The sequence below is a fragment of the Gekko japonicus genome, unplaced genomic scaffold (assembly GCF_001447785.1).
Source record: "Gekko japonicus isolate JY-2015 unplaced genomic scaffold, Gekko_japonicus_V1.1 scaffold867, whole genome shotgun sequence".
Classification (NCBI taxonomy): Eukaryota; Metazoa; Chordata; class Lepidosauria; order Squamata; family Gekkonidae; genus Gekko; species Gekko japonicus.
Window position 1 is genome coordinate 374,533 of NW_015169800.1, and position 24,773 is coordinate 399,305.

General features: G+C 50.2%; 1 protein-coding gene across 1 annotated transcript in view; it reads left to right on the top strand.

The window, feature by feature from the left end:
- The window catches only part of GPSM1 (G-protein signaling modulator 1), a 68,624-nt gene that overhangs the window by 19,490 nt on the left and 24,361 nt on the right, over positions 1-24,773 (top strand). Inside the window, exons 8-10 of the mRNA XM_015417109.1 lie at positions 8,341-8,467; positions 14,054-14,124; positions 14,848-15,012. Of these exons, the coding sequence (XP_015272595.1) occupies positions 8,341-8,467; positions 14,054-14,124; positions 14,848-15,012 (363 nt within the window). The remainder of the gene's footprint in view (positions 1-8,340; positions 8,468-14,053; positions 14,125-14,847; positions 15,013-24,773) is intronic.

Here is a 24,773-nt window from a genome sequence, read left to right on the forward strand (position 1 = left end):
TTTTTCTGCACTTTTTCCAAAGCTATAATATCCTTTTTAAGGTGTGGTGACCAGAATTGCACACAGTATTCCAAATGAGGTTGCACCATTGATTTTTATAGGGGCATTATGATATGGGCTGATCTGTTTTCAATACCCTTCCTAATAATCCCCAGCATAGCATTGGCCTTCTTTATTGCAGTCACACACTGTCTCAACATTTTCAGTGAGTTATCTACTACAACTCCAAGATCTCTCTCTTGATCAGTCTCTGCCAGTTCAGACCCCATCAACGTGTATTTATATTTAGGATTTTTGGCTCCAATGTGCATCACCTTGCACTTGGCCACATTGAACCCCATTTGCCATGTTGACGCCCACTCGCCCATCCTTGACAGATCCCCTTGGAGTGCCTCACAATCCTCACTGGTTTTCACCACCCTGAACAACTTTGTATCATCCGCAAATTTAGCCACTTCACTGCTTACTCCCAACTCCAAATCATTAATGAACAAGATAAAAGGCAGTGGACCAAGTACTGATCCCTGCGGTACCCCACTGCTTACCACCCTCCACTGAGAAAATTGCCCACCTACACTCACTCTCTGTTTTCTATGAACTAGCCAGTTTTTGATCCATAAAAGGACTTGTCCTTCTATCCCATGATTTTTGAGCTTACTTAGGAGCCTTTGATGAGGAACTTTATCAAAAGCCTGATGAGGACAGATGTGCTGAGAATTTGGAATTATAAGAAAAGGTAATGCCTAAGTATTGAAAGTTCTTAACTTGATCTATGGTATTTCCTTTAATGTTCCAGTTGAACTTTCTGAATGAATTACCAAAACGGACAATTTTAGTTTTAGCGAAATTAATAGTAATTCGGTGTCACATTGCTCTTTAAATTTTATCAGAGCTCGCGTCAGGCCAATCCTTGTCTGGGATAAGAGAACAGCATCGTTAGCATACATTAAGATTGAAATCTTTCTGCTACCTGAGAATGAGGGAACATGAATATCAATTGAATGAAGGCATGTGATTAAAGTGTTAACATAGATGTTAAATAAGAAGGGAGCCAGAAGGCAACCTTGTCTGACTCCTTTTTGCACTGGAATTCTTTTCAATAGTTTCCCATCTTGTGTGAGTCTTATTTGGATGTTATTATTTTAATGCATATTTATCTTATTTCATTTATACCCCGCCCTCCCCGCACTCGGGCTCAGGGCGGCTTACATAGGCACAAAGTGCAATAGCGATAAAACAGGCTAAAAATAGTTAAGACTAAAATTCACAACAAACAGGATACATGAGAGACTATAATACACACTCCCCATTGCATATGAGGAAGGGGTCAGAAAAGGGGGGGGAACGCCACGATGTTCCAGATGACCAATCGGCCCAACCTGGCGATACTGCACTGCAGTTACATGGTGGTTATTTTCGTTATTTCGTGCAGTTTAATTAATGCATCATTTTCGTGCTGTTTAATTAATAGAAGCAATAGCCTTCTATCGATACCCATGTCAGCCAATTTGGCTCAAAGCCTTCCCCTAGAAACAGAGTCAAAGGCTGCCTTGAGGTCAACAAAGGCCGCGTACAAGGTATTCTTCCGATGTTTCACATATTTAAAAAAAAACAATCTAGGACTAAGCAATGATCAATAGTAGCGCGCCCAGGTGTGAAACCAGCTTGTTCAATTTCAAGTAAGTTGCTATGATCTAGCCATTCACACAGCTTCTGACAGAGGTATTTAGTATATAGCTTACAAATCACATTCAGAAGACTAATTGGTCTGTAGTTCGATGGGTCATAGGGGCTACCCTTTTTAAATAAAGGAAGTCACCAATCACCACTACTCAGCTCTTCCTCCGTGGGATAGCTTGGTTCCTTCTCTGCCTATGTGTTTGTGTGTCTGTCACATCCTTTTGATCTTAGGGTGTGCTATTCTGATCTTCCACCATCAGAAGCGTCTGGTAGCGATTTTGCAGCTCCACTGGCTGTGAGTGTTTCCTGATTATCTGACTCCTCAAGGTCACATTCTTCCACTCACCCACCTGTTCCTTGTTACTTCCTTCCTCTTGCTCAGGATTTGCTAGCTCTTGCGGTTCTTTCAGTAGTCCCTTTTCCTTCACATCTAAAAACCTTTCTCCCTCCCTGATGTTCCTCAGTGTACAGATTTGTGCCTCGAGTTCTCCCGCCTTCTCCTCAAGCATCCTTATAAGCTTGCACTTGCAGCACGCATAATGCATTTCTTGGCAAGGCAGAAAAATGATCATGGCGCAACCCTGGCAGGTCATCGGAATAGATCGTTCGTTATCCATCTCCCTAGGAGCAATGCTATCTTCTACAGCCTTCTACAGCCTCCAGGAACTTCCCTCAAAGTCCAACATAAATTCTTGTTGTGGTGATGTACCTTGAAAACCTTGAGACTGATCAAATGGCTACCTTGCCAGCAGTTCTCTCTCCAGAACTCAGTAGCAGCCCTCTACTCAGGTTCTTACCTGGCCTCCAAGCAAGACCCACAGGCTACGACCCACAGGCTGAGCACCACAGGGCAAGAGTCCTTTAGCTCTCGCCCTTCGGCTCACACCAAAGGCTCGCGTCTCTGGCGAGGAGCAGCCTTTGTTTCAAAAGGCCCCTTCCTGCTCAGCAGAGCCCAGCACAGTAGGGGGCGGAGCTTGCAATCAACAGCACTCCACAGCAACTCACTCAGCCTCCAACAACCCCAAATCACAAACAGCCCCAAACAGACTTAAACAGAACCACTCTCTATCAGGCTACAAAGAACCCAACTCTCTTTCAGCTCCCACAGAGCAGCTAGGAAGGCAAAGGGAAAAAGAAAAAAAACCCTACCTTCTATCAGCAACTCACCATGTGCTCTCCACTCCTTGCCTCAGCCCAGCTGACTCAGCTCATTCCATTCCTAGCTAGGGGTTACACGCACACAAAGTGCTGTTCTACTGTATGTGTTATTATTTTTTGTGCATTGTCCACTAATTACTCTTTTTTTGTGCATTGTCCAAAATTACTCCCAAAATTTCCTGTTTCATTTCAAGTCAGAGATATCCAAAATGAAACCAGGCACTCATGAAATTTTTGGGATTCCAAAATTCACCTCCCCCCCAAATTTCAGGTTGTTTCAGGATTATTCTGGGAATATCAGGGCCTTTCATTTGCTGCTCTGTTTTGTCCCCCTCCCCACCCCCCCCGGTTCGTGTTTCCTGGAAACAGGAGAGGGCAGTGAGAAATTTATCCTGCCCAATCAGATCCTAGGAAGGGATTAGGAGACCTGGCCCTGGCCAATGAGGCAATTCTTCTTGGCTAAGAGGACGAGTCAGAGGGGTATAGAAGGGAAATAGAAATTGATTGCCTGGACCCTGATCAGCCAATATCCAAAGAGCGCTTCTTCTCCCTGCTGGGAAACACTTGGAATTTAGAGGCCACTTGCTGCCTGTGCCTGGCAGACTTTGAAGGATTTGGGGTGGGGCATAAGGAGGGGAAATGTCACATGACACAGTGACATCACTGTCCCGGCCCTAGCTGGGAGCTCCAGGAACAAGCCACAACCGGACCCCCACCGACCCAGTCCAGGGAGGGTTCTAACGACAGAGCGGGCAAAAAGATGGAGACGGAGCTGCGCAAGAGCAGCAGGCCACTCAGAGGTGGCCCGAAGGATGCTGGGGCACGCCAGCAGTATGAGCAGAGCGGAGGACGGCGGGCCCGAGAGCTGCGAGCTGTGGCGGGGCTGCACGGAAGCCTGGAAGATGCCCGGAGACGCGGAGCTGGGAGAGAGCTGGCTGTGTGGGACGGCTCCACCCCAACTCGGCGTCCAGGGATTTAGCTGGGGGCGGGGTTAGAACCAAGGGGAGGAGGAAGGGCCAGAGAGGGAATAAAAACGGAAGGATGGAGGCAGCCGGGGAGGAGACTGGGCTGGTGAAAGGAGACGCTGAGAGAGAACTCTGACGGTCAACCCCAAGGAAGCCAGATCCCAGACGGGACGAAAGGGGGGTGACGTAACCCCCCTTTTTCTAATAACCCGTAGTTCTGAGGCTACTCCTCCACCTTCCTTCCTTTTCCCCCTGGCCCTGGACTCCTACACAGAACCGTAAGCTGAGAAGCGAAGAAGGACCTAGGGAGGAGAATATCCTGTTGGAGCCAACCGTCCAGGACGGCGACTGGGGGGGGGTCAGTCGGCACCAGCCAATGGGGGGGGGGGCACCACAACAATTTCCAGAAAGACCCAAAAGTGGCATCATCACATCACACAGTGCTCTAGGAATCACCCCAAATCTCTGTGGTAAAAATACAACAAAAGCCATTTTGTTGTGATGGTTCTTTACAGTTGCTTAATTTGCTGTGTCTTGAGAGCGAGGCCTGGATTCTTAGTTGAGAGGGGAACACACTTCTGGTCTATGAAGTAGTGGGTGGGTGGGTGGAGCCTGCTCTTTAAAATTTGTTTTGTGGGTTCTTTTACAGTTAGTTCGTTCTTTTGCCATGTGCTGATGAGGTGGGGCTGAATTTTAAATCTGTCTTCCTTGTTTGAGGGTTTGGGGGGGGGTTGCCTTTTGGTCTGTTTGGTTCCTGTTTGTTTATTGTGGGTCACTGTTTATGGGATTTAAAAGTATCGGTGGATTTTTGAAAAAAAATCATGAAATTTTGTGTTCTGTGGGTGGTTTCTGGTTTTTGCATACTTGTGTGTGTGAGCTTGTGAGGGTGCGTGTATAGCATATGTGCCTGTGTTGAAAAATCTGCACTGGCTAAGTATGTGTTTCTGTGCACAACTCAGGATGCTGGTTCTTTCCTTTAATGGCTTGGGTCCAGGACACCTGAAGGACCACCTCCTCTCATACTGTGCAGCCCACCAGTTAAGATCTGCCTCTCGGCCAATGTTCCCTCTAAGCTGTGGAGTCTTGTGAGCCAAATTTCTACTTTGTGAGCTACCGGCATTAAAGTTGTGAGCAAGCGATTTGGCTACTGCATAAATTAGATGGCTCTGGAGCCATCCTTCCTGAGCTAAGACAAAAATGTGTGAGCTGGAGGCTAAAGAACTGTGAGCTAGCTCACATTAACTCAGCTTAGAGGGAACACTACTCTCGGCCCCGGCCTCCGGAGGTGAGGGAGGTGGTGACGAGAGGCAGGGCATTTTCTGTGGTGGCCCCTCCTGCCTCTCAAATGCCCTCCCCCTTGAGGCTCACGGAGTGCCTACTTTCCAGGCCAAAATACATCTTTTTACCTATACTTTTATGTGCAGCTTTTATTTTACCAGCTTTTAAAATTGTCGGCTCCTGTTTTATGGATAGCTTTTAATACCATTTGTGTCCAATAGCTTGTTTTTTTAATGACCTGCTTTTATATTGTACTATTATTTTCATTGTAAGCTGCCTCAAGGACAACTCTGACAGTTTTGTTGGGATGCCAGTGTGTACGTGAAGTCACGGTTGTCCTGTGCTTGGGGGAGGAGAGTGCCCTTCACCTGGGACCTTTGGGTCAGCTCCAAGGGCAGCCTGCCTGCCTGCCTGCCACTGACTGCACGCTGGTGGCTACCTGAGCAGGCTGTGGGGAGAGGCAAGGGGCCAGTCCTAGGGATGAGAAGGCGGGCTGTTGAGCTGGTGACCCAGTTGTGGGCCTGGCACACACAGTGGCCAGTCTCTCTGGTCCTGTCCAGCAGCAGTTAGAGGACTGAGGGAAGTAACTGACAGCAGGCACCAACGTTAAAGGCAGTGGTGAGGTGTGTGGGCCTGGATGGCCCACCTCTTTCATCTGGTGGCCAAGGAAGCCGTTGGGCTTGGGTTCCTCAGAGGAGCCCAGTGGGGTGTTGCCACCCATAAATGACCAGAGGACCATGCTTCACTTCTCATGCAGCATGAAGACCAGCTTTTCTGCTGCATGAGAGGCAAGCAAAGGCCAGCCTGCTGGAGCAAGGCCTGATCAGTGACCTCCTCGCCTTTTGGAACTCCACCTGCTCCATGCACTGAAGAACTGGCGGGACGGAAGAGTGCCCTGCCCAAGGTGGCATCAGTGAGGAGGAGGGGCTGAGGTTCTCCTGGAGGCTGTGGTCGCTTTGAGGCCCTTCTGGGACTTCCCTGAGGCCCTCGGCCGGGCTCAGGTCATCCTCTTGGCCCGGGTGATTTGGGGGACAGGCGGTGGCCTCCCCCTCCCTGACCCAGGGGTCTGGCTGGCATCCAGCGTGGCCGTCACCAAGGGGCTTCCGGGCCCGAATGCAGCCGCTCACCCAGAAGACGCTCTGCATGCTGGCGGTCGAGCGTTATCACCTCAGGTCAAAGGCAGCGTCGTCCTGTGTGCCAGCACGCTCGCCCACTGGAGAGACACGCCCTCCTTGTATGGGAGCCAGCTGCGGGCCAAGAGAGACCTGCTGGCATTTCAGGGGAGGAGGAGGAGGTAGGGGACAGCTCTGGCACTCCCCCCCCCCTCGGCCCTTCTGCTGGCCACTGTGAGGGAGGCCAGGTGGTGGCAGGCCAGCGGGCAGTGGGCGCTGGTGGCATCATGAGGCACAGGGTGGAAGGCGGGGTGCAGGCGGCGGTAGGGGCTGCCCAGCAAAGGGACCACTGCTGATCCATTGAACTACTGTGGCCGGAAAGGGGTGACGTGGACACATCTTTCCCCTCTGGCCCCAGAGCCCTTCCACTGCCCTCATACTTTCACTCACTCACTCACTCACTCACTCACTCACTCACTCACTCACTCAAGCCTGCCTGCCTGCCTGCCTCCAGTGCGGTGCCCTTTTTGCTCTTCCTGAAGGTCAGCTGGCCCTCTTTGGCCTTCCACCCCCGGCTTTGCGGAAGAGTGAAGCAAGTGGGCTGTAGCAAGACCTCCGGACTGAGAAGATGGGAAGCCCTCCCCCCCTCCCCCCTGCAGATTGTGTGTGTGTGTGTGTGTGCTTGTGTGTGAGTCTGGGGTGTGTTCAGCTGTTGGGCCTGTGCGCTGCTGCCAGATTGTATCTGCTTGGGGGTTGCTTGCTGGCGCTCCAGGGCAGGGGCGCATGGAAGGTGTGGATGCAGGCTTTTTGCGAAGGATGGTGCTAGAGGTGTCAACTCACGAGGCTGAGTGTTTGCTGAGACCCAAGTAAACAATCCCTGACCTGGACAGCCCAGCCCAGGCGAGCCCCATCTTGTCAGTACCTCAGAAGCGATGCAGGGCCAGCCCCAGGAATGGCAGGATCGTGGTTGGCGGAGGCAGCCAGTGGCAGACCACCGAGGATGGTCTCTTGCCTTGAACACCCTGCGGAGTGGCCCTAAGTCAGTGGTGGCTTGGTGGCCCTTCCCGCCTCCCCCAGGGGCAGGGGCGTTTCAGGCCATGAGCTGGCTGCAAAGTGGCGCAGCCCCTCCCCCCCAGATCCTGGGGCCCTGGACATGGAGGCCAAAGGCAGCCTTGTTGCTCACGTGCCATCTGTTCCGGAGAAGTATTGTTTGTGGGCCTTGAGGCAGGAACATGTTCTCGGCATTTGGTTTGTGGTCCTTTGTGGAGGGCGGATGACTCAGCACCAGATGGCGATGGAACAGTGGGGCAGATTCTGGGGGCGGGCGGGCGGGCAGGCAGGGACGACTCTTGAGCCCAGCAGGGGGTCCTTGATGACAAGGAGGAGGTGGCCTGGCGTGGGGTGCCGTGACGGAACCCCTTCCATGTCAGGAAGAAGGCAAATCAGATTCCTCGTGTGCCCTGAGACTCGTGCACTGAAAGAAATCCCTGGAGGATCACCGACCTGGTCTATGAGCTCCCCATGAATTTATGATGTTGCTTTAGAATGACCATAAATCACATTGACAGATGCATCTGCAAAAGAACCTTATGATGTTTGTTGCCCATCCTTCTCTTCCTCCTTCCGGTGTCTTTCCTGCTTTTCTCCAGTCCTCCCATTGCTTCCCCTGTGGTTTTCTAAGGACCGATTCTGTACCCTGGTCCTGTCCTACCCACTGCGCTCACCCCTTGCTGCTTTGATTTCCTGCCTCCTGCAGTCTCTCTGTAGGCCTGAGCCGTGGTCATGAGAAGTGAGGCTTCTATGGAAGAGTCCTCTGGCCAAACTGACCAAAGAAGCTGCACCTACAGTCAGGATTTGGCCTCTGCCAATAGGGACGGCACTCTAAGGAACAGAACCCTCCCCCCCCCACACACACACACTGTGGAATTGCCTCCTTCAGAAAGCCTGCCAGGGCAGCTGCCTTCTGGCTTAGATGTGCTGTGGATGAGCTGGCTGCTTTTAGGACTTGTCATTTGCTCATTTATTTTCAGTTTACTCTTAATGGCTTTATTGTGGATTTTAATATGCTTTTATGGTGCTTTGTTTCAGTAGTTGCATTGACAGGGGGCATAAACGTAATTAATGACAATGTGCATGTTGCTTCGTAGATTGGCGACCACAGTGGGGAGAGAACTGCTCGTGCAAACATTGCACATTTGAAGTCTCTCTTGGGTCTGCAGCCAAACGAGGATGAACAGGGGACGCCCGTTTGCTGCACCAGCTATGAAGCGCAAGGTGAGAGATTCCTTCTGTGTCGATCCTGCCAGGCTCCTGCTGTCTGCAACCCATGCGTGGAGGAGCTGGTGTCTGTCCGGGTCACTGAATCCTGGATGCATGTGACGATGATTGCCATTGTCCCTCCTTAAGTTAAAGCACCAATACCCAGGTTAGGTCCGTGAAATTCAGGCTGCTGCTGCTGCTGCTAGTGAATCTGATGCCCTGGAGGAGGCAGATTACCCTATACTTGATGGTGCAAGATGATCTTCTTCAGTAAATGTCTTAAGACCCCTTAGACCCCACATTGCTACAAAACCCAGATCTCTTTATTTCATCTTCACCAGATTTGTGGGGTGTTAGCCCTCTTGGATCAGGCTAGCTTTGTTGTGCTGATCCAGACTTCTGTAACTACTGGGCTGGAGTGCTGTAACATGTGGAAGACATTGTGGAAGCTTTTAGTTAGTTAAAACAGGGTTGTGTCAGACTCCTGGAGCAATCAGTTCTCAACAACTTTCTTGCAAAGAAGTAAAGTTTATTGAAACACTGAAGTACGCAGGTTGTCTTTACACCTCTCGTGTTAGAACTGGCCACAAGCGCGGGAAGGAAGTAGATATACACAATTCAAGGGGGTCCCCTGGTGGCCTGGAGCCAATCAAGGAGCAGGCAGAAGCCCGCCAAAGCTAACAGGTCCAGTTTCCCCAGAGAAAGCTGCTCAGTGGCAGCCTCCCAAGCCAGGCCAAGCCAAGTTATGTGGCAGTGAGTTTCTAGGGGTTGTTTCTGGGCCTGGGTTCGGCGAGTTCTCCTCCATCCACGGATTTGAGAGTGAAATGGAAATCAAGGCCTGGAACTGAGAGCTGAATCAGCGCATGCCTTTGGTAAATCTGCAGGTACTGTAACTCTGTGTATTTATTTATTTATTTTGGGCTTATTTAGGTTTTTTTGACGTCCCAGGACTGTTTCAGGTTTCTCCCCAGTCTGTCCCTAGCCCCATTTTGCAGCTCTATTGATCATATCCTTTATGGAACGCTTTGGAAATAGATACATTGATGCCACTTCGGGAGGAAAGGCAGATGATGACAGTTTGAAAACCAGTCAGCTTAATATGAACATGTTTGCTTCTGAAACCAGAACTGGCCATACCCCGGAGGTGCCTCTGGGGGCTGAGTTTGGGCTCCATCGAGAGCAGGTGTGTTGGGGGAGGGGGGTTTTCCTCTTCAAGGCCAACTGGAATGAATGGGAGTTGCCCGTTGTTTGTTCTTGCCTTACTTCATTCTAATGGGCTGCTTCCCGCGTTCCTCCCAAACACCTGCAGAAGGAAACCCCTGCCAATCCTGAGCTGAGCAGCCAAACTGGAAGGGGTCATGTGTAAAATGCCCTGTGTGGGTCAAGAAGGCCAGACACATTGGGCCACTTCCCGCGGGCACACTTGGTAGCAGTTGCACTTGGGAGTGATGTTTCCAGTACTCAGTGTGGCATCACTCAAGGAGGGAGCATGGAGATTTCCCCCTGTCCCCTTTCTGTGCCGTTAAGGCAGCAGCAAACCAAACTCTTCAGCAAGATCCGGGGCTGCCCTACCTGGCACTGGACGAGAGGTGTGTCTCTGACCTGGCAGCAGGCACTGGGAAAACTTCTCTCTTAGAAGAACCATAGAGTTGGAGGGGGCCTCCAGGGTCATCTAGTCCAACCCTCCCCACACACACACACACCCCAGTGACCCTTGCTCCATGCCCAGATGGTAAAAAAAAAAAAAAAACCTCCAGGATCCCTGGCCGAACTGGTCTGGAGAACAGTTGCTTCCTGACTCCAAAGTGGCGATGGGCCTTTCCCTGGGCATGTCAGAAAGTGCCATGAGAACGAATCCCTGAGGCAGCCCTCCCTGCCCTCCCTCTCACGATCCGCCCCGTGCCACAGGATCCACCTTCCTGGGCCCTGGGAGAGCTGCTGCCAGTCGGAGGAGGCAGTGCTCAGTGAGGCGGGGGAGTGGCCTGAGCCACGGCAGAGATTGCTGCTGGCGAGCTCCACGAAGAGGGCAGACCCAGAGGGTGGAAGAGTCCGGAAGGGTGTTGGGTTCCCTCTACCTCATGAGATTGCTCTGGGGAGAGGATGCCAAACAGCCTCTGTTGTGCATTACATCCAAGAGCCCGCCATGTGGACCACAAGACCTGCTGTACAGGGGGAGTCTGAGCCACGAGGCAACTCGAGCAGTGACTCCAGGCCTCCCCCTGCCTCAAGTTTATCATCCCCTCCCATTGCGGCATGCAGGAGCATCCCAGACTGCCATGCAGGCAGTGAGCTCTGAGCCACCCTGTCTGGTTGCCTGCCTCTGTGGAGGGCGGGATGGTGGCGGGGGGCCCCTCCCACCCAACTAGCCCCCTTCTGACCGCCGCCACACTGTCCGCGTCTCGAGCAGTGCCTGCAGCTGAGGCATGACATACCTTCATGCGAGAGCCCCGTGTCCGTGCGGGTCACAGTGTTAATCCCAACTGGGCCCTTGCGCACTGGGGAATTGAGTTGCAGAATGGAACTAGTCACAACACTCAGCTGGCCTGACAGGCCCAGGATCAATGCAAGGAGTCAATGGGCCTTCGGTGCACTCAGGAATTGGGCGACACGAGCCATAATCATTGCTGGAATGGCACTACGTTCAAATTGATTCATGTCCATTATTTTTGGAGCCCTTGCAACACTGCTCGTTATTTTATTCCCACCCTGCAAGGGTGAGTTGAGGCTAAGAGTAAATGGCTTGCCTGAGAACTCCGAATAGATTGAAGTATGACGTCCTGGCTGGTAGTCTCCAGGATTTGTTACCTGGCTCTTTGTATTTTTTGCATGTTCTTCAAATGGTAAATTCTGTTCTTAATTTTAAAAAATCTAGACCTGTATTGCAGGAAAGAGCCAATGTGCAGATCATTCCTATACAGTAGTTCTTCAGTAGATGGTGAGATTGTTGTGACGCTCCTGAGCGGTATGCATCAGTAATGCCAATTTTTTTTTTCCTGGTGGGGAGTCACGGGGGTAGAAGCAGCAGATTAACGGACATGCTCATGTGCCAGAGCAGAAAAGCCTTCATGGCACTGGGTCAGAGAAGTTTGAAATGTAGGGTGGGTTTGATGCACATTCATCCTAAGGGTTGGGGAAACGCAGCAGGCCCAACATCCATGCTCCCAGTCTTTGCATCTGTCACTGCGCAAGCAAGGAGACACTCCAGGGAGTGGAATTGTCTGAGCCAATGAGGGTCAATGTCTCCCAGTGAACAGTTGGACTAGAATTTCAGAGGAGAAACCTGCGTTCAAGTCCCATGTTCAGGTGTGTTGTGCAGCTTTTGGAAAATCACATTCTCTTATCCTGCTTTCCCATCTGCACAATGAGAATATTAGTTATCTCCCTCACAAGATTGCTGAGGGTACAAAACATTGTAAGTTCTTTGGAAATTAAAAATACTGTATAAAACAGTAAAAGTATTTGTCTCAGGAATGATTTGAATGGGCTGGATTACTTTGAATAAGTTTCCCAGCAGAAGAATTCAGTGTTTGGGGAGGTTGTGCAGTTGGGGTAAGATCTTACTATTTGGCCATCTGTTGGTGCTTGGGGTGAAGACTGGAGCAGATAAAAAACCATGTCTTCGGTTAACAATGTCTTCATCCCATTGTTAACTATGTTTGAAAGGTGCCCCCCTTTGGCCCATACAGCCCTCCTTAAACTGCCTTACTTTAGTCTGCTTATCTTCAACGTTTATTTACCTCCATGTTCCAATAATACCGAACTTTTGGCTCAGTGGGACAGCTTAAGTACATATATTAAGGCTCTTGAGCATGAATATCCTTTAGCAGAATCTAGGATTGCTGGTGACTGTAATGCTGAGCTAGGGAGGGATAATCAACTCCTTTACAAGGCCATGGGTTTTGACATTAATGATCCCCAACTCAAATATATTGTTCCCAGAAGACAGTCTAAGGACATTCATGTCAATATGGCAGGGCCATCTCTGGCCAAATTCTGTATGTCAGCTAGCAGATTAATTCTAAATGGGTCATCCCCTCATGATATGCCTGGTGAATATTGTCACGGCTCAGGTGGGGCTCAGGGGGATGCTGCCACCACTCTGGATTTAGGATCCCTTGAGAAGGCCCAGAGCACCCTACCAAGACCTTCAGACCTCCCTTTTGGCCAAATAATAGGCGTGAAGACCAGGCAGAATGAACAATGAAAACAGTTTATTTTATAGGAGGTCAAACAAACAAGGTGCAGAATAATAACAGTAAGTGGGTGAAAAGAAAAGAAATCAAATGCCCTAACGCGTCTAAATATATACTGTCCCTAGCACACTATCTCAAGTGGCCCTAGTCTACTCACTCTTCCCTCAGGATGAGGGTTTCTTCCCCACGGTAGCCTCTCTTCTGGCCCTGTCTCCTGGGAAGAACAGCTTTTCTCTTGCACCAGTTCTTTTATTCCCTAGCCCTCTTCTTCCCTATTGGTCAAAATCGGCGCCAAAACTTCCCAAGGCCTTCTGGGGTTTGTAGGCCCAGCCTCCCCTACTGCTAGCCAGGCTCCCTGGGCCCAGTAGGCCTCTGGTGGCACAGCCCAGATCATGACACTCCTCCAGCAAACCAAATCATGGTGTCCAGCTCCGGATCCCCATTGATGCGGTCTGCACATGGGATTTGGGCTGTGCTCTGCCCTCTTTTAACTCACTCAACATTAACATATAAAAACAATAATAAAACAATAAAACAGTATTCTGATCAATATTAAAGAGAACACAACGTCAGGTTAATGCATTGCATTCTCTAATGTCTCATAATCAGTAGTAGCAAGGCTTTCGCTGGAAGTTCTAAATTGGATCTTAGCCACGCCGTTGAGTTCAGAGGTTTTAGAACATAAGAACATAAGAGATGCCAATGTAGGATCAGGCCAAAGGCCCATCCAGTCCAACACTCTGTGTCACACAGTGGCCAGAAATACCAGTGCCATCAGGAGGTCCACCAGTGGGGCCAGGACATTAGAAGCCCTCCCACTGTTGAGCCCCCCCCCCCCAAGCACCAAGAAGACAGAGCATCACTTGCCCCAGAGCCCCTATCTATACCTTGTGGTTAATAGCCACTGATGGACCTCTGCTCCCAGTCCCAGTGAAACCACAGCCTGCAAAAATGTGTTTGTTTCTGTAGGACTTGTTTTGGAGTCCTGTAGATTCCAAAGGATGATGTTGCATCATCCTTGCAAGGATCCCACAAGCGGGAGTTGACAAGCATCTGATGTCTTGATTGCAGGACCGACCGAGACGTGTGACACCAGGAGCCGCCTTCCGGGCACCACTCCCAGGCCGCTCCTGCTCCTCCTAGCCTCGCCCAGCATTTTAGGCACGTGGTCTCACCCGTAGCATCAGTCCTGGAGTGGTGGTGGTGGGGTGTGTGTGCATGTGTGTGCGCGCTCGTGTGTGTGTGTGCAGATCCTGACAGTGCCGAGCAGGCCAGTACTAGCGGAGGGTGCAGTTCACTTGGTCTTCTCAAGGTGCAGAAGGTGGCGGTCCGCACCACGAGCTGAATGTGGTCTGCTTGTCCTGAGAGCTGAATTTTGGTGACGGCTGCTGATCTGATTTTTTTCAAGGGGCCCGACCAAAGAATGTCCAGAGGAACAGCATGAGCAGCGCTGGCGTCTTTCAGTTCCCCTCTGAAAAGGTAATGGGAGTCTGCAACGGGAGTGGATAATGCTCCTCTTGGCTGCCCTGCAAGCTTCTTGCATGTCCATGATAGCTGGGAAGTCTGCAATTAGCAGATAATGGGGATTAAGCCATGAGAGCTCCCGGGGAGCTTGAGAACCACTCCATGCGGGGCCTCTGTGTTTCGGCATGGGTGGCGTGAGGTCCTTTGTGGGGAAGAGGAGAGAGGCCTGTGTCCTTTTTGCCCTTTGGTGGCTGAGAGTTCTTCAGAGGGTTCTGGGAGGCAGAAGCCTAAACCGGCTTTGCTGCTGTACAAAGCCCAGGCTCAGGGTTTGGAGAGAGTGTCACTGGTAAATGTCAGCTAACAAAATGAATGGCTCTGATGGTCTGCTTCTCTGGGGTGTGAAGCTGAATTCAATCCACGTGTCAAGCCCCTTCTGAAGACTGGTAGTACTTTCTGTACAGCAGCTCCCTTCCTGGATCACTATAGTGTCCTCCTGCAGTGCCCATCAAGCTCCTGGCAAAAGTCTGAATCCACCCCCACCCACCCCCCATCCCACCCCTTTGGGTCTTGGCAGCTCTCCTGTTTCAAATAGTTTGCTGGACCCTGATGGAGGCCTCCTTTGCCTCCAGGTTCCCTAAGGGAATACAGTTAAGACACTTTAGTTATTTTCATGATCATACGCCTCTTTAGCAGTGCCTGTTTAAAAACAGCATAGAAACTGTTTCTTGTTCTTTCCAGGACCAGAATGGAGAAAGTCACCCCATGACAGATCTGAAGACAACCGGGAAAGATTATTTGTCACTGCCTGCCAGATCCAATAACTACAGCCAAACCATTTTTGAAACAAAACCTCCAGTGCCTAGCGGATTCCCATTGGAAGCCAGTGATGTCCAAGTCCAGTTGGTAAGACGATAGTGGTATTTTTATTAATGGTGTCTACCTAAACATGGAAAAGTTCCTTTTCTCCCTGGCTTCATTGATGCTTACTGTGTTAGGTCAAGATAGGTGGCTGTGTTGGCTGTATCTGAAGAAGTGAGCAGTGGCTCCCAAAAGTTCATCTCCCCCCCCCCCACACACACACAAACCTCAGTCTCCAAGACATGTGCAGACAATGCTTTTTTGGGGGAGGGGGGGAATTTAAACTTCCCAGTGTAATTTTTTGCAGTTTTCAGATTTTTCTACAAACCTCGGGCTTTGGAGGAAAATCTCCTTTCTCTCAGTGTGGGCCCAATCTGCAGATTTAGGTATCCACTGCTTGGCAGAGAATGCACCTGTCTCCGGTGGTGGTAGGAGAAGCCCGGAAGCCCCACTGGGCCCCTGTCCGTTTGTTCAGTGACTTGGGCACTGCCTCGCATTGCAATATTCAGGCAGTTCTCCATATAAGATTTGAGTCCAGAAACACCTTAGAGACCAACAAGATGTTCAGGGTTTAAGCATTGGAGAGTCAGAGCTCCCTTCCTAAAACAGATGGGGATGATGTGGAGACGGGGGAGCTGATGCGTTGGTGGGCTGCTGGTAACAGACCAGGTTTGTGGCACTGGCAGGACAAATGTGGCCTGACCTCTTTTCTGCTCATAGCCTTTTAAGCATGCAATATATAATTTTTTGAACACAACATTGAATGTAACTAAACAATAGATAGCGATAGAAGTCAGCGAGATCTGAACACACTGGAAAAGTGGGTGGATGTGAACAAGATGCGATTTAAAATGGATAAGTTCCAAGTTCTACATCTGGATAACAAAAATGAGGAACTCGCATACTGGATGGGGAATATGTTTCTGGGTAGCAGTGTGTGTATGAACAAGATCTTGAGGTATGGGTGGACCGTAATATCAGCAGCCAGTGTGATGCGGCAACAAAAAAGGCTAATGTGATCTTGGGGTTTATCAACAGAGGCATAACCAAATTTGGTGGGGGCAATATGTAACCTCTCTATTGGAGGTGGAAGAAGGCATGAATGACATTTGGTGGGGCTCCCCCTGGGGCCCAATCTGCCGGTGGCAGCGGGGAATGGGCCTCTGGGGCGGGGGTTTCTCCGCCCCCCGGGGGGACTTGGCAAGCCTGCACTGGGGTGAGGGATGGGTTTGGGCAGTGGTGGGGGAGGGGACCTCTAGGTGGATTCTCTTTATCCAAACATCCTGTTCCCAAGAGGAGCTAAATCCGTCTGTGTGGGAATGAAGGACTGATTTATGCCTATAGATACATTATCACCCCGTGCTCAAAATCGTGCTCCTCGTTTTAGGCACAATAAGAGTCTTGCTCTTCTCTCTTTCCTTCACTTTTCCCCGTCTTCACTTTCTCCTTCTTTCACGGGTTTGCTTACATGCATAGAATATAAATGCCAGACTATGATCTTTGGAAAAGGTAGGAAAAGAGGAGGAGGAGGAGGAGGAAGGCAGGCAGGCAGGCAGGCATGTAGGTAGGTAACCAGCAATTACCAGTTAAAACAAGCCACAACACATTATGCAACATTTTGTTGCGGGTCCCCTCTTGTATATTCTAATACACAGATAATTTGGAACCAACCAGAAGGCAGAACCCTAGAGACCAATGGCTAGGCAAAAGAAACCGAAAGATACCATGCTAGCTGATTCTGTACTTACAACCGGGGCGAAAACCTTGGCGTTCCTCTCCTTGGAGTGGGTTCTTGGCAGAGCATCCTGGCAGAGCTGGCCACAGAGATCAGTGTCCTGGCAGAGCGCCGAGCCAATCTTCAGTAACCCAATCAAATGATGGGTGGGCAGACTCCAAGCCTGCTCTTGGCCAGTCACCTCAAAAGTCTGGATAAGGATCTTAGGATGCCAAGACTGGATATTACAATGGAACCCTCTTGGCATCTCTGGCAGTTTGGCCAAATGGCAAACAGAGTTTCTGCTTCTTCCGGTTAGCCCCGAGATGCAGCACAGGGTGGCAAATTTGAGTTACCCGTCCATTTAGAAGAGCTGCCAGGGTGTTGTTCTGTAATCTGGTGCGGATAAATTGGGGCTTTGTCCTTAGTACTAAGGAGCTGTGGTGGCTCAAGTGGTTGAGACGCTGAACTGCAGGCTGTGGAAGGTCAGTAGTTCAGCAGTTTGAGACCCGGGTTGCCGCATGACGGAGTGAGCTCCCGTCTCTAGTTCCAGCTCCTGCCAACCTAGCAGTATGCTTCTACTAACAGGAGCAGCCGATGGGATACTGGAGGAATCCACGCTATTGAAACATAAAGTCATCAGGAATGGAAATACAATCTCCTCCTCCTCCAGTAGAGCTGGTACCTGCCCTCTTGAAGGGATACATTTATAGTTCTCTCCAGCAATATCAGAAAGTAAATCTATGCTTCCTTTTACCAACAGCTGGGACAAGAGATGTTGGGCATACTTCCCATATACCCTGACAGCACCTGAGATAGAAACATAATAAATCCCACTTAACAAATTATGACAAGGTGCTAATATCACTTCTGGGGTAGACTCTGTCCTGGCTGCCGCATCTGAGTCTTGGTGAGTCGAAGCAGATTGACCTGCCTAGCCCCCCCCCCCCGGCCCTGTGATGCCTTGCCCTGCTCTTCTTTCTGGCACTGGAGGCGTTAGTGGACAGTGACCACCCGTGTTCCCTCCAAGCTGAGTTAGTGTGAGCCAGCTCACAGGTTTTTTAGCCTCCGGCTCACACATTTTTGTCTTAGCTCAGGAAGGAGGGCTCCAGAGCAGACTAATTTATGCAGCAGCCAAATCACTCACTCACAACTTTAATGCCAGCAGCTCACTGTCAGACCCCACAGCAGGCAATGAAGTACACACTTGCAGGAAGGTTTTACTTTATTGAAGCCATGAAGCACTTAGAACAGATTCTCTGTTCAGAATAACGAGATGTGCGTTTGACAGATAGGTTAAAGCAGATTCATAATCACACTAGCCAATAGATATGATTCCCGTGGCCGCTCAGAAGGCTCATCGCGCGCCCAAACCCTGAGAAGCAACGGTTCTATACAGTTAAACAATTAGACTATTCCCACACTACATGTTCATTACAGACTAAGCAATAAGCCTCCTGCCACTCACCACCTGTGGCCTTGGACTGATAAGGTTCCATCAAAGCAAGACTAGTGTACATAGAAAGGAATGCAGCCTAGGAGAAGATGAGCGCATGAGAGTGAGGGTAGACATGCGCACACGAGCAGATTACATTCACCATGGCAATGGGGGGGGGTTAAGGGCATTCTGAATACACATAGGAAAGACCCATTGGCAGCTTGCTGACACTCACAAAGCAGAATTTTTGCTCACAAGACTCCACAGCTTAGAGGCAGCATTGGTGACCACACAAGCGTGTTTACGGTTTCCCGTGTAAGGACTTGCAGTTGTAATGCCGTGAAGGAAAACGCCAGTTCTCATGATTTGTGTGGGCCCATCCAGCCTTCTCCTGTTGGATCAGCCTCAATTTAACTGCTGTCCCCTTCAGCCCCATAGCAAGGAATTCTTTTGGAGGGGACTAATCAAATTAAATTAAATCTGCAGCTCCCGACACCCCAATCCTATCTCCCACCCTGCCCCAATCTTCCCCGATCACTTCTTTGACTGGGCAGCATAAAATGACCTAAGGGTGGAAGGAGCCACAGTTTTCCAGAAGAGAAAACAAGAAGGGCCAGGAGAGAAGACACTCGTGATCGTTTCCCAGTGTGGGTGGCTGCTCCCCATAAAGTGCTCCATACAGCCCGTCCCTGAAGGCATCACTACTCAAGTGCCAGGAGGACTTGTGTCCAGGGGACTTTGCAGGTTGGCTCTGGAGATATGGAACAAGTGCCAGACCTGGGACATTTTCCTGGTGGCAGATTACCTCAGCGGGGGAGGGGGGGAGCGTCCCTCACGAGTGGGAACTCAACTGGAGATGTCTCGAACGGGTATTCGACAGATGGGGTCATCCAGATGTGGATGTTTTTGCAACAAGGCACAACAAGAAGTGTCGCTTGTTCTGCTCCAGATTCGGAATGGACCCCCTCTCCCTAGGGGACAGTCTCCTATACCCCTGGTCAAATCGATTCCTCTACCTGTTCCCACCAATTCCACTACTTACCAGAGTGCTTCACAAGGTGATGGAAGAAGCTCCTCGATGCATTCTCGTGCCCCCCTGGTGGCCTCGGCAGCATTGGTTTCCCACTCTGCTTCACATGTCAAAGAGCTCCTTCATTCACTTTCCAGTGGTGCCGGATCTCCTCCTTGCTCAGGAGAGCTTGGTGTTGTACCACGATGTGCCGCATCTCAGACTGACAGCGTGGAGGATCCTGTGAATGTTCTCTGACGTTAGGGTCGATCACATGCTGCTGAACTGTCGAAAACCCTCCATCTGTAGTTCATACGATGGAAAGTGGAGACGGTTTTTGTCTTACCTTCAGGAGGTTGGTCTGCCCAACCTCATTGTTGTTTTTGGTTTTCTGTTGTCTCGTTTGGACCAAGGCCTCAGCTATTCCTCGGTGCAGGTATACCTGGCAGCAATTTCTGCTCATCACCCTCCAGGACAACCTAAGCACCAGGGTTGCAGAGGGAAATGTGGCACAGCCTTCAGTTCTAAAGGGACACGTGGAACTGTCACTTTAAATATGCATGTTGATTGTTTAATACTGTAGGCTTGTGGTTTTAATTGGTTTTATAATTTGTATTGAATTATCCTATTGTAAACCACCCAGGAGCTGCGGTGGCTCAAGTGGTTAAGACGCTGAACTGCAGGCTGTGGTAGGTCAGTAGTTCAGCAGTTCGAGACCCGGGTGCCGCATGACAGAGTGAGCTCCCGTCTCTAGTTCCAGCTCCTGCCAACCTACCGTAGCAGTTCAAAAGCAAGAAATTGCAAGTAGATAAATAGGGACCACTTCGGTGGGAAGGTAACAGCGTTCCATGTGCCTTGGTGTTTAGTCATGCTGGTCACATGACCATGGAAACGTCTTCGGACAGTGCTGGCTCTTCGGCTTGGAAACGGAGATGAGCACCGCAACCCTAGAGTCGGACTCGACTGGCTTTCGAGCAAGGGAACCTTTACCTTTTACCTAAACCACCCTGAGCCCTGCATAAGCGGGGCTTCTAAATGCTTTTTCAGTTGCTTGCTGGGCTTTAAGGGCTGTTACTCCTGGGAAGAGGTGGGGCAGCTGCCCAGGGCTGTTTGGTTCGCCACTCCTGTGTTATGTGTGATTGTTGACTCAACCTGATTTATTTAGGGTATTTCTGATCCTGCCTTTTTCTCCCCAGAGTAGCTTATAAAAATGCCAGTACTATTTTAATAAGCAAACAGGTTCTACAAACTACAATCTCTGGCAAACTTGCTCTCCTTCTATTTATATGATACTACAGGAGCAGCGGGTGGGTGGGGAGGTGGGAGGAAATCTAAATCTTCCCCGAGTACAAGAGTGTATTGAAGAACGTGCCCAGCTCCCGAGGGTGGGAAAGGCATCTCGCTCAGGGGACCTGCCTGGAGGGGAAGAGGTGCCGGGCAAAGGCCGGTGGTGTTTGTGCCGAAGGCAGGGCGGCCAGCTCTGCTGCGGCCGCAGGTCACTGGTGCTCCCTCTCTCTGTTCTCCACATGGCTGAGTGCCTCAGATAAATTTCAGCTCCAGCAGCAGCAGCAGCAGCAGCGGTCACCGCCGTTGCCTGCCAAGGGAGCAGTGACTAAGGAGCATTCAGGTCGTGCTCCACGCCAGCTGCGGAGGACTCTGGGTGGCCTCTACTTCTGGGGGCGCGGAAGCAGGAGCCCTTGAGAGCCTCTCTGGCATCTAACAGTAAGTCGGGAGCCTGAGAAGGCGCCAGACCTGTGAGAGGGAGGGGGGGGGGTCTGCTGCAGGTGGACGGAGGGAACTGGGACCTTTGATTGGCTGAGTGGTTTTTGTGCTGCAGAAGCCAGCTCCCTTCAAAGTCCAGAAGGACCTCTCCCCTTCTGGTGGGCGGCAAAGGAATGGAGCCGCTCCCAGCAGGGATGAGCTGTGCCACAGGAGAGGAGGGGGAGAGCGAGGCCAGCTGGGCCGTGTTGCATATCTGTGGAGATGTCCCTGCCCTTTGCTGGCATGGGGAGGGGGAGCTGGTGGGTAGAGGGGATCTGTCATCTCACTGTTTCCAGGGTAGGAAGGGCCAGCAGGTCCTTCCTCAGAGTTGGCAGTTTATGTAGCTCTCTGCTCTGTCTGGGGGTCCCCCGTGGGGGTCTGCTCATTGTGGCCTGTAGTGTGGCCCTTTCCCCATAGCAGATGGAGCTGCAACGGGTGCTCAGGGCCTGGGGTGCATCTGCCAGCAGTCTCTTGCCTACGGCTCATCTGCATGGGGTTGGGATGGGGGGGGCAACCCCATGCCTTGCTCCCCCCCCCTCCCCTGCAGAGTTTAGCATTTTAATGAGGAGTTGAGCCTGGTCAGGGTCAGCCCAAGAGACTGGGGAGGGAGAAATCTCCCTCCCTCCCTCCCTCCCTCCCTCCCTCTCTCCACAAACACAAGCTCTGGTGTGACCAAGACACAGAGAGGGCAGAGGGTGATGGGCTTGGGGGTCACCCGTGTCAGGCAGCAGGTTTAGTGCCCTCTCGTGCCATCTCCCCAGCAACCGATGGACTGCCACTGGAGCTTAGGAGAATGGATACTGGTGCAGTGAAAGGCAAAGCAGCCCCTGGCGCTGTGGCAGTGCTTGTTCTTTGGCTGCTTCTGCCCCAGCAGTTATGTCTGGCACTTGGCTTTCAATCAGTAATTTGTCTTCGGTGCCCTGGCCATTACCTTGTATCCTTTTCTCCACTTCCTCTGTTCTATTCATATTATCCTTTTTAAATTCCTTCAGTTTTTTACATTTAAGAAATTCTGATTGTCATTCATTTCATTATATATATATATCATAGTTCATTATATGTTCCATAACACCTTGCACTTTTTCGACATCTTTTTTTCCATCTTTTTGTTCATGTTGCTGGATTGAAGTGGCTGTATTCAGACAGATAATTTCTATTTCAGTGGGGATAAATGTAAAGTTCTGCATTTAGGTAGGAAAAATCAAATGCATAATTACAGGTTGGGGGGGGGGGACTTGTCTCCGCAGATCTTGGGGTCTTAGTAGACCCTCCACTAAACAGGAGTCAGCAGTGTGATGTGGGGTTGCTAAAAGGGCAAATGGTGGATCACCTTCTGTGGGCCATCCATGTGTGTGTCTTGATTTTTTTCTTGATTCACTAGCTGGACCCTCTTAGCAAGCCCCCAAGAGCTGCAACAAACGCTTGCTATTTTGAAGTGCCCACAAACTTTACATGGGGTGGGCTTTTGTGGGCATAGTTTCATTAGCAGACTTTGCTCTGGTTTGTTGGAAGGAGAAGGTTTAGTTTCCCTCCCCACCAGCTTTCAGACTGCTCAGGGCCATTTTGCACCACCCCGGTTGCTAATTTTGATGCTGCCCTAAATAGAAGTTGAGTGCACATCTTGTAGCAGCTTTGCTTTAAGATGAATTATTTTCCTTTAGTTACCAAACCAGGCATTAACTACATCTGTGCTGGCAACAAGTTCTCCTCGCCAGGAAACACTGCCAGGAGAAGCCTTTGATGAGAAAGGCTGCCTTTCCAGTGTGCAGCGCATTCCCTTCGTCTGGATGATCCAGGCAGTGGGGCTATTCCATGTTTCAGCAACTGGGGGTGGAGGAGATTTCAGAGGAGCCTGAAGACCCACTGCAGAAGACTGAATGGCAGAGAAGGTGCTGAGTGTCAGCTTGGCTATTGTTTCTCAAAGTAACTATGACCACGTTGACCATTCCAGAGGAGAGCCACGTTGCTGCGCAGCAGAACATTAAGATTCAAGTCCAGGAGCACCAGAGAGACCAACACAGAGATAACTTTGTATTCACTGAGGGGGGGGGGCATTAAGGTATTGTGTGTGCCTGCAACAGACCCCCCCCCCCCATGCACACACATGCAGCTCTCTGCCTTCTCTCCCGGGGAGTATTTGGCTGCAAATCCATCATTCCAGCCTGGGTAAAAATACCATTGCTGTCTCTGAATGGTATTTATTTGATTTGCTTGGTTTTTCCTGTAGAGCTGTAATTTTAGTAGCACTGTGCTGCTGTGGTTTTTGGAACCCGCAAACAATTCTTGTGGTGAGGCTAGAGCTGAAGAAGAATCACACAGTTTCCCCAGCTCCTTGAAGAGCATTCTGGGAGGCGGAAGGCCAGCAGTCTAGCTGCTTTTTGGCATACACGGCAGTAGTCCAGTCACATCCTCAAGACGCCTCAACCCTCAGCTGCTCTTCTCCCCATTATCATCACTCAGCTGCTCAGTCTCCAGCGGCAGCCCCAACAGTGGCTCTCCAGCATGCTGTAGGATCCCTGATGTTCACATTATCCATTGGTATTTCTCCCACAGCTCTTCATAAGATCAAATTGTACTATTGAACCCAATCACAGAATGTGTTGATAGTACAACTTTTTGAAAACTCCTGTACAATCATCTCCATTAAATGTAACTAAGGCAATAGATTTATCTGGACACAGTAACTCCCCACCCCCACCCCATTTCAGAAGATGATTAATGAAGAATACTTTCATCAAAGAGGGAGAATCTGCTTCCAGATCTCTGAAATTACGGTCTTGGAGAATTAAAAAACGGAAATCATCTAGATTCATTATGGCAACAGGAGACTCTAATGGACATCTGCATACTAAATCTACAGAAATAAACAAGATCTTTGCAGATTTTTATCACTCCCTATACACCTCTCAAAATCTGTCTCCTGATGCCATCTGAGATGATCAAACATTCACATAAAACAAATTACTGCTATACATCTCCAAACCTTAGAACGCCCTATTGAAACACAAGAGGTTCTTGATGTGATCAAACTTCTGAAAAGCAACAAATCCATGGGACCTGAGGGATTTCCATAAGAGTTCTATAAGACATTTACAACTGCCCTCATCCAACCACTAACCGAGGCCTGCAATGAAATCTTGACATTGGGTACCCTTCCTCCCTCCTGGACCTCTACATAGATAATAGTGATCCTGAAACCCAGCAAAGACCCTTCAAATCCAGTATCATTTCGACCTATTTCATCACTCTATCAAGATGTCAGCGAGCTGCCATTTCCTTGGGACACCTCTCGTCCCTTTTCTTGTACCCACCCCCCTCCCTCACTCCTGTAGTTGTTATCCTTTGCATGTAGGGCATCTGTAACTGCCAAGGTTCTCCAGCTGGTGTGATGTGGTGTTGTGTCTTGACGCTCTGGCTTGTTTAGATTTCCCGTGTGAACTCAACGAGTGTTTATGGAACTGGCCGTTGCTGTTCTCAGGCCGCTTCGCGCCTTTTCTAATCTGTAACCTAAAGAGGGAAATGAGCTCATTGGTTTAAACCTTGTTTGAAGTTCCTTTAATACACCTTCCCTGGGCATTGTAGTTATTCCTAACAATTTCTGTATGTTCGTGATCAACCATGCTTTGGAAATAAATCTTGCTTCATTTTGAACGTGGATCTATTCTCCTGATTTGGGATCTAACATTTTGTTAGGAATCCATTTTCCCCCTCACCCCGAGTCTGACGCCTGTCATGAGCGGGGCAGAAGGGAAACCTCCAAATCTGGCGGGGGACCGAGGAACCATCCCGGTCACCGCCTCAACATCGGGCTCGGTGCCGACCGATGGTGCCGGCGGGGGAGCGATCCCGCGGCACGAGACTCTTCCCTGGCCGCCTCCTACCCC